The sequence below is a fragment of the Melanostigma gelatinosum genome, assembly GCF_949748355.1.
Source record: "Melanostigma gelatinosum genome assembly, chromosome: 8".
NCBI classification, from domain to species: Eukaryota; Metazoa; Chordata; class Actinopteri; order Perciformes; family Zoarcidae; genus Melanostigma; species Melanostigma gelatinosum.
Genome location: NC_136641.1, coordinates 27,942,711 through 27,952,710, shown reverse-complemented (window position 1 = coordinate 27,952,710; position 10,000 = coordinate 27,942,711). Strand labels below are relative to the sequence as shown.

At 42.9% G+C, this 10,000-nt stretch overlaps 1 protein-coding gene across 1 annotated transcript in view; it reads left to right on the top strand.

The window, feature by feature from the left end:
* The window catches only part of slc6a8 (solute carrier family 6 member 8), a 32,922-nt gene that overhangs the window by 1,758 nt on the left and 21,164 nt on the right, over positions 1-10,000 (top strand). The window contains exon 2 of the mRNA XM_079273541.1: positions 9,491-9,622. Within this exon, the coding sequence (XP_079129667.1) occupies positions 9,491-9,622 (132 nt within the window). The remainder of the gene's footprint in view (positions 1-9,490; positions 9,623-10,000) is intronic.

The window sequence follows — 10,000 nt, the reverse complement described above, 5'->3', positions numbered from 1 at the left end:
CAGACAAACGTCCTCATATTAAGGGTTCGTATATCTTATGAAAAGTTACTGCTCATTTTCATCATTTCCGACGAAAGTCCAGCAACACGTGACAATTTCTACCAAAACTACTTTGTTAGGTTGAGACAACAAAACAACTTAGTTAGGTTTAGACAACAAAACTACTGAGTTATGTTAAGACAACAAACCTACTTAGTTATGTTAAGACAACAAAACTACATAGTTAGGTTTAGATAACAAAAATACTTAGTTAGTTTGAGACAACAAAACTACGTAGTTAGGTTTAGACAACAAAACTACTTAGTTAGGTTGAGACAACAAAACTACTTAGTTAGGTTGAGACAACAAAACTACTTAGTTAGTTTGAGACAACAAAACTACTTAGTTCGGTTTAGACAACAAAACTACATAGTTAGATTTAGATAACAAAACTACTTAGTTAGTTTGAGACAACACAACTACTTTGTTAGGTTTAGACAACAAAACTACTTAGTTTGAGACAACAAAACTACTTTGTTAGGTTTAGATAACAAAACTACTTAGTTTGAGACAACAAAACTACTTTGTTAGGTTTAGATAACAAAACTACTTAGTTAGTTTGAGACAACAAAACTACTTTGTTAGGTTTAGATAACAAAACTACTTAGTTTGAGACAACAAAACTACTTTGTTAGGTTTAGATAACAAAACTACTTAGTTAGTTTGAGACAACAAAACTACTTTGTTAGGTTTAGATAACAAAACTACTTAGTTAGTTTGAGACAACATAACTACTTTGTTAGGTTTAGATAACAAAACTACTTAGTTTGAGACAACAAAACTACTTTGTTAGGTTTAGATAACAAAACTACTTAGTTAGTTTGAGACAACAAAACTACTTTGTTAGGTTTAGATAACAAAACTACTTAGTTAGTTTGAGACAACAAAACTACTTTGTTAGGTTTAGACAACAAAACTACTTAGTTATGTTTAGACAACTAAACTACTTCGTTAGATTTAGATAACAAAACTACTTAGTTGGGTTTGAGACAACAAAACTACTTTGTTAGGTTTAGACAACAAAACTACATAGTTATGTTTAGACAACTAAACTACTTCGTTAGATTTAGATAACAAAACGACTTAGTTGGGTTTGAAACTAAACTAGACAAATAAATCAAGGTTAAAAGTAACAGCGGTCTGCTGGAGGAAAGATCTGTTTGTTGGACTGATTAAACTCAATGGATCTGTCTCCTCTATTTTATTCTCCAATTCATGATATTTCCCCATCCCACTTTATTGTATATCCAAAACTAGCTGACACGGTTCATACTAAATTCAGATTTAAACATTTTAATCTCAAATTTTTAATTTCAGTTTCATCTCACATTTATTTTAGGTAATATTATTCATCACATACAGAAGTTCAAATAATAACAAAGGCAAAATAAAAAAACTTGCATGAACAGAAAAGTATAAAACCACAAGAAACACTAAGTATTCATGAAAACTTTAAAACTATAAAAGAAGAAAGTCAACTTTCTTAATCTCGCCGTCAAAGACAATCTGTACAATCTGCACAGAACAGTCTGTCCTCAGGAGACATGACATGAAACCTTTGTCCTGTGGGTCAGTGAATCATTGACTCAGTCACATCTTAACGTAGTATTCAGCTGCTTTACTGCAGTGAAAGCTGCCATGACTTTCAGCTAAAATATGAAACATTTTTATTTCCTTCCATTGAATCTGAGGTGGTCAGACAGCGTGAGTTCAAGTTTTAGTCTGTCTCACTTGTTTCCTGGTGTTTTAATGGCTTAAAGGATAAGAGAATAAAGTTCATCTCCTCTTTTTCTGTCCAAACCAAACTTTACTGTCGGAGACAAACTGCTGAAGACAGTTTTGTTTATTCTCACCTGAAAAGGTCTCGTTCACACAGTCAGCCAGTTTCAGCTGGACGGAGGGAGACGAGAAAGGTCTGCATGTTCACACAGAGGGAGGAGGAGGTGGACGTGGAAGAAGGTCAGACTGGTGTTCAATCACTGAGAGTCAAGAGAAGGTTCAGTTCTCACATTACAGACTCACTGATGTCGTAACTCTACGGGTTTCTCTTCATTCTGCTGCTTCACACCTGATTCATCAAACTCATTCTGGGCCTTAATGAGCTGCATGGCTCCTGTTAGTGTCCTCCTGTCTGTCCTCCTGTCAGCCATGTGATGGACAGCCTGAGCTGCAGAGAAGATACAACTTTATTTATCTAGAGGGAAGCTGTAGTGCAGAATAGATATGTATGTTAAATATCTCCAGTTTGGCTGTTGCTGTTGCTGTTGTTGTTGTTGTTGTTGTTGTTGTTGTTGTTGTTGTGTGAATGAGTTCGTACTTCCTGTTACACAGAGGACGTCAGTTGAGTAGGCGGTCCTTAATGTTACCCAGGACGCGTTCATGTATGTGGTCCAGACCAGCTCTGAATGTGGTCTGAGAGATCGGATCTCAGTGCATCTTTAGAGCCACCTCATCATGCTGGTGCCCGGTGTGAACATGTGTGAACATGTGTTAGCAGTCTTAAACAGGAATGAACAGGCGTAAACAGGCGTAAACAGGTGTGAACAGTTGTGAACAGATCGCAGAGTGTCCTTGAACACACCAGCAGCGCTGCAACACTTGACTCCGTTTATTTAACCAGTCAGGACTCCTGACCTCTGACCTCAAATCTGTGGCCCGAGGCCCAAAGTCACACACACACACACACACACACACACGAACACACAAACACACGAACACACACACACACATACACAAACAAACATGCACACACACGAACACACACATGAACACGCACACACACACACACACACAGTGATTCTCTGCTCCACTGATTATAAAATGACCTGCAGCTCAATGTTCATCTTTCAGAGATCAGCAGAGTTTGTGTGTGTTCGTGTTTGTTTGTGTGTGCGTTTGGGTGTGTGTTCGTTTGTGTGTGTTCGTGTGTGTTCGTGTGTGTTCGTGTGTGCGTGTGTGTGCGTGTTCGTGTGTGCGTGTGTGTGCGTGTGTGTGCGTGTGTTCGTGTGTTCGTGTGTGTTCGTGTGTGTTTGTGTGTGTTCGTGTGTTCGTGTGTTCGTGTGTTCGTGTGTTTGTGTGTGTTCGTGCGTGTGTTCGTGTGTGTTCGTGTGTTTGTGTGTTCGTGTGTGTGCGTGTGTTCGTGTGTGTTCGTGTGTGTGTGTTCGTGTGTTCGTGTCTTCGTGTGTGTGCGTGTGTGTTCGTGTGTGCGTGTGTTCGTGTGTGTTCGCGTGTGTGCGTGTGTGTTCGTGTGTTTGTGTGTTCGCGTGTGTTCGTGTGTGTTCGTGTGTTCGTGTGTGTTCGCGTGTGTTCGCGTGTGTTTGTGTGTGTGCGTGTGTTCGTGTGTGTTCGTGTGTGTTCGTGTGTGTGCGTGTGTTCGTGTGTGTTCGTGTGTTTGTGTGTTCGTGTGTGTGCGTGTGTTCGTGTGTGTTCGTGTGTGTGTGTTCGTGTGTGTGCGTGTGTGTTCGTGTGTGTGCGTGTGTGTTTGTGTGTTCGCGTGTGTTCGTGTGTGTTCGTGTGTTCGTGTGTGTTCGCGTGTGTTCGCGTGTGTTTGTGTGTGTGCGTGTGTTCGTGTGTGTTCGTGTGTGTTCGTGTGTGTGCGTGTGTTCGTGTGTGTTTGTGTGTGTTCGTGTGTGTGCGTGTGTGTGCGTGTGTTCGTGTGTGTTCGTGTGTGTGCGTGTGTTCGTGTGTGTTCGTGTGTGTTTGTGTGTTCGTGTGTGTTCGTGTGTGTGCGTGTGCTCGCGTGTGTTCGCGTGTGTGCGTGTGTGTTCGCGAGTGTGTGTGTGTGTGTTTGTGTGTTCGCGGGTGTGTGTGTGTGTTTGTGCGTGTCAGGAGACGTTCTCATGGCGGCTGTGTGTGAACGATGATGCAGTGAGTCATCATCATCCCTCTCACCACGTGGACGACAGATTAACTGGATTGACCTGTAATCTCTTAATCCTGTTGGCGGCCCTCACTGCGCCTCCTCTCACCTCCTCTCACCTCCTCTCACCTCCTCTCTTCCTCTCTCCTCACCTCCTCTCTTCCTCTCTCCTCACCTCCTCTCTTCCTCTCTCCTCACCTCCTCTCTTCCTCTCCTCGCCAGGACTCCAGGGGTCCTGGGTGAGTTATTGGAGGTTCTTGTGGATGTTCCAGAGGTTCTTTAGGGCCTTGACACATTTCCAGGAGATATTGAGGAGGTTTTAGTGGTCTATGAAGAGCTTGCAGGGGTCTTAGAGGAGATCCGGTGATCCTTAAAGAGTTTTGACGGGTCCTGTAGAAGTTTAAAAGGTCAAGGAAGAGTATTGTCCAGAAGTCCCGGAGGAGGTCCCATACGGTCCAGGGGTCCTTAAAGAGGTCCTTCAGACGGTTCTTTGACATCTTCGAGTTCACATTGTTGAAAGTTTGAGAGTAAATTGTCATTCTAATTCAATTACTTGTAATTGAAATTATATAAATATGAAAACATTTATAGACATTAATTGAAAAATAATTGACAGATTAATTGCACATTCAAATGATTATTTGCAGCCCTGTTAATAAGTAAATCATTTAATCATTTAATAACCGACTCCGCTTCACTTCTGTTGAGTCTCAATGTCCTGACATGAAGACTTTGGTCCTGAATTGGTCCAACTTCTCTTAGTTCTTGTCCACCAGTTAAGAAAAGAATCAACCAATCAGAGCTTTTTGTTTTTACAGAATAATATGCTGTATTCATCATATTGTATTGTTACGATATATTACTATATATTACTGTATGTTACTATTTATTACTATGTGTTACTATATATTCCTATATGTTACTTTATATTCTTATTTATTACTATTTATTACTATATTGTCGGGGACGACCAAATTCACGGTGCCCCTTCAAGGAAAGGGGCGTAACCCTGGTGACAGGAGGGGTTAAAGGGTGGCAGGAAGTGAATGTGTGTATGTTTTGTATGGATGGAAATAAACGGCCACAAGGTGCAGCCAATGGGAATACTCGCCTCCTTGTTTGTTTCCACGCTCCTACAATATGTCACTATTTATTTACGTGGTGGCATGGAGACATTAAGGGCTGGCACAAATAAATAAATAAATAACAAAATAAAAATGAAGATGTTTTAACTTCATTAGAAATCATGTCAGTCAATGACAAAAATAGGAATATTCAGGCATTATTTTCTCTTTTTTCATTGAACATAAACTTCTTTGCCTAAAATTTAATTCTATGTAAATATGACATGTAATATGTAATGACATTGACATGTAATATTAAAAATAGCTCTCAATGAAAATGTTCAATTTACTATGAAGTCTCTACTCTGAGACATTCTGTTAGCGGCTAACCACCTTCGAATAACGAGTTGTTCCCGTTCTGCAGACGTTACCTAAATGCAGCGTGCGACATAGCAGAGCCTTGAGCTAATAACGCGAATATCGACATGCTAACATGTTCAAAATGAAATTGTTCAAATGCATCATGTTACATCTTGTTGGCCATCCTAGTTTAGCGTGTTAGCATGCTAACATTAGCTTAATTATAGGGATGGTGATGATGATGGTGATGATGATGATGTCGGAGCTCGTGCTCTGTCATCAGCCTGTCAGTACTCAGCCCAGTGACTTACCCCGGATTAGCCAGCTCAGCTAGCTAACTGTAGCGTTGTAGCTTAGAGGGCTAACTGCAGCCACAGTGTCAAGTCTGGTTTATGTTGAACTGAATGGTGTTCTACCTGTTCTTCATCACCTGTTCTCCATCACCTGTTCTCCATCACCTGTTCTTCATCACATGTTCTTCATCACATGTTCTTCATCACATGTTCTCCATCACCTGTTCTTCATCACATGTTCTCATCACCTGTTCTTCATCACATGTTCTTCATCACATGTTCTCATCACCTGTTCTTCATCACCTGTTCTTCATCACCTGTTCTCCATCACCTGTTCTTCATCACATGTTCTCCATCACCTGTTCTCCATCACATGTTCTCATCACCTGTTCTCATTCACCTGTTCTTCATCACCTGTTCTCCATCACCTGTTCTTCATCACATGTTCTCCATCACCTGTTCTTCATCACATGTTCTCATCACCTGTTCTTCATCACCTGTTCTTCATCACCTGTTCTCCATCACCTGTTCTCCATCACATGTTCTCATCACCTGTTCTTCATCACCTGTTCTCCATCACCTGTTCTTCATCACATGTCCTCCATCACCTGTTCTTCATCACATGTTCTCATCACCTGTTCATCATCACATGTTCTCCATCACCTGTTCTTCATCACATGTTCTTCATCACATGTTCTCATCACCTGTTCTTCATCACATGTTCTCATCACCTGTTCTTCTTCACCTGTTCTTCATCACATGTTCTCATCACCTGTTCTTCATCACCTGTTCTCCATCACCTGTTCTTCATCACATGTTCTCATCACCTGTTCTTCATCACCTGTTCTACATCACCTGTTCTTCATCACATGTTCTCATCACCTGTTCTTCATCACCTGTTCTCCATCACCTGTTCTTCATCACATGTTCTCATCACCTGATCTCCATCACCTGTTCTCCATCACCTGTTCTTCATCACCTGTTCTCATCACCTGTTCTTCATCACCTGTTCTCCATCACCTGTTCTCCATCACATGTTCTTCATCACATGTTCTTCATCACCTGTTCTCCATCACCTGTTCTCCATCGCATGTTCTTCATCGCATGTTCTTCATCGCCTGTTCTTCATCGCCTGTTCTCCATCGCCTGTTCTCCATCGCCTGTTCTCCATCGCCTGTTCTCCATCGCCTGTTCTCCTTCGCCTGTTCTCCATCGCCTGTTCTCCATCACCTGTTCTCCATCACCTGTTCTCCATCACCTGTTCTCCATCACCTGTTCTCCATCACCTGTTCTCCATCACATGTTCTTCATCACCTGTTCTTCATCACCTGTTCTTCATCGCCTGTTCTCCATCGCCTGTTCTCCATCGCATGTTCTTCATCGCATGTTCTTCATCGCATGTTCTCCATCGCCTGCTCTTCATCGCATGCTCTTCATCGCCTGTTCTCCATCGCCTGTTCTCCATCGCCTGTTCTCCATCGCATGTTCTCCATCGCCTGTTCTCCATCGCCTGTTCTCCATCGCCTGTTCTCCATCGCCTGTTCTCCTTCGCCTGTTCTCCTTCGCCTGTTCTCCATCGCCTGTTCTTCTTCGCCTGTTCTCCATCGCCTGTTCTCCATCGTCTGTTCTCCATCGCCTGTTCTCCTTCGCCTGTTCGTCATCGCCTGTTCTCCATCGCCTGTTCGTCATCGCCTGTTCTCCATCGCCTGTTCTCCATCGCCTGTTCTCCATCGCCTGTTCTCCATCACCTGTTCTCCATCACCTGTTCTTCATCACCTGTTCTACATCACCTGTTCTTCATCACATGTTCTCATCACCTGTTCTCCATCACCTGTTCTTCATCACATGTTCTCCATCACCTGTTCTCCATCACCTGTTCTTCATCACATGTTCTCATCACCTGTTCTTCATCACCTGTTCTTCATCACCTGTTCTCATCACCTGTTCTTCATCACCTGTTCTTCATCACCTGTTCTTCATCACCTGTTCTTCATCACCTGTTCTTCATCACCTGTTCTTCATCACCTGTTCTCCATCACCTGTTCTCCATCACATGTTCTCATCACCTGTTCTCCATCACCTGTTCTTCATCACCTGTTCTCCATCACCTGTTCTTCATCACCTGTTCTCCATCACCTGTTCTTCATCACATGTTCTTCATCACCTGTTCTTCATCACATGTTCTCCATCACATGTTCTTCATCACCTGTTCTCCATCACCTGTTCTCCATCACATGTTCTTCATCACATGTTCTTCATCACATGTTCTTCATCGCCTGTTCTCCATCGCCTGTTCTCCATCGCCTGTTCTCCATCGCCTGTTCTCCATCACCTGTTCTCCATCACCTGTTCTCCATCACCTGTTCTCCATCACATGTTCTCCATCACCTGTTCTCCATCACATGTTCTTCATCGCCTGTTCTTCATCGCCTGTTCTCCATCGCCTGTTCTCCATCGCCTGTTCTCCATCGCCTGTTCTCCATCGCCTGTTCTCCATCGCCTGTTCTCCTTCGCCTGTTCTCCATCGCCTGTTCTCCATCGCCTGTTCTCCATCACCTGTTCTCCATCACCTGTTCTTCATCACCTGTTCTCCATCACATGTTCTTCATCACATGTTCTTCATCACATGTTCTCCATCACCTGTTCTTCATCGCCTGTTCTTCATCGCCTGTTCTCCATCACATGTTCTTCATCACATGTTCTTCATCGCATGTTCTCCATCGCCTGTTCTTCATCGCCTGTTCTCCATCACCTGTTCTTCATCACCTGTTCTTCATCGCCTGTTCTCCATCACATGTTCTTCATCACATGTTCTTCATCACATGTTCTCCATCGCCTGTTCTTCATCGCCTGTTCTCCATCACATGTTCTTCATCACATGTTCTTCATCACATGTTCTCCATCGCCTGTTCTTCATCGCCTGTTCTCCATCACCTGTTCTTCATCACCTGTTCTTCATCGCCTGTTCTCCATCACATGTTCTTCATCACATGTTCTTCATCACATGTTCTTCATCACATGTTCTCCATCGCCTGTTCTTCATCACCTGTTCTCCATCACCTGTTCTCCATCACCTGTACTTCTTCACCTGTGTGGAGGAGTCCACGGCTGGTGTGTGTGTGTGTGTGTGTGTGAGGCCATAGTGCTTTGTAATCCCATCAACACTGAGTTACTGACAAGCTAACAGCATTACACCACTTAGCCCTGTGTGTGTGTGTGTGTGTGTGTGTGTGTGTGTGTGTGTGTGTGTGTGTGTGTGTGTGTGTGTGTGTGTGTGTGTGTGTGTGTGTGTGTGTGTGTGTGTGTGTCTCTCTGCAGTCGTGACTCACCAGCAGCTTTCGTGTTTTCATGCTAAGCTACGCTCGGTAGGAGTTTCCTACCACACACACACACAAACACACAATGACGTCACAGCCTTTAGGAGAGATTTGGGGTTCTGGTTTGACACTTAGACGTGCAGACTGGGAATCGAACCGCCGATCTTGTGACTCGTGAACGAGCCGCTCTCATTGTATCTTAATAACTGGTGTGTCATGGACGTTTCTGTGACCTCTCTCTTGTGTCATAGTTCAGTTTGTAACGGCAGCAGCTGTTACGTAACTCCTCCTCCTCCCTCCTGTCATTTCACTTTGATTCCATTCACACCAGTTCCTGGTGGCACTGTGACCCAGTTACCCCCTGTGTGTGTGTGTGTGTGTGTGTGTGTGTGTGTGTGTGTGTGTGTGTGTGTCCATCACACTAATTAAAATACCAACAGAAAGAGAGAGCGTTCCTAATTGTTCATTCATGTCTCTCACCCCAGAGATGAGGACGAGGATTAATTCATTCATTTAGTTATTTGACAATCAATCTCATCCTTTATTTATTTCCTGCAGGTGTCTTCCTGATCCCCTACCTGCTGATCGTGTTCCTGGGGGGAATCCCGATCTTCTTCCTGGAGATCGCTCTGGGTCAGTTCATGAAGGCCGGCAGCATCAATGTGTGGAACATCGCGCCGCTATTTAAAGGTACAGTACCTCTCATATTCTACCTCTGTCTCTGGTTTGACCTGTGAGGCGTTCACTTCCATCTTTATGACTTCATTTCATGGTGGTCTGGAGGAGTTACTGAACCTCCTGCAGGTTGTGATTGATACGTTTATCATTCTGATGGTTGATCAGTTTAATAACAGGAGAGAGAACATGAAGCGTCAGATAAAAACCTTTAACCCAGGATGAGGAACACTTCGATAAAGAGTTGTTGGATGTGTAAAGTCTCATATATATGTATATATATACATATATATATATATATACATATATATACATATATATACATATATATATCTTTAAAAGTACTAAACACCTGTAAAGTTTGATACTTAATGTGAGATATTAAAATATGTT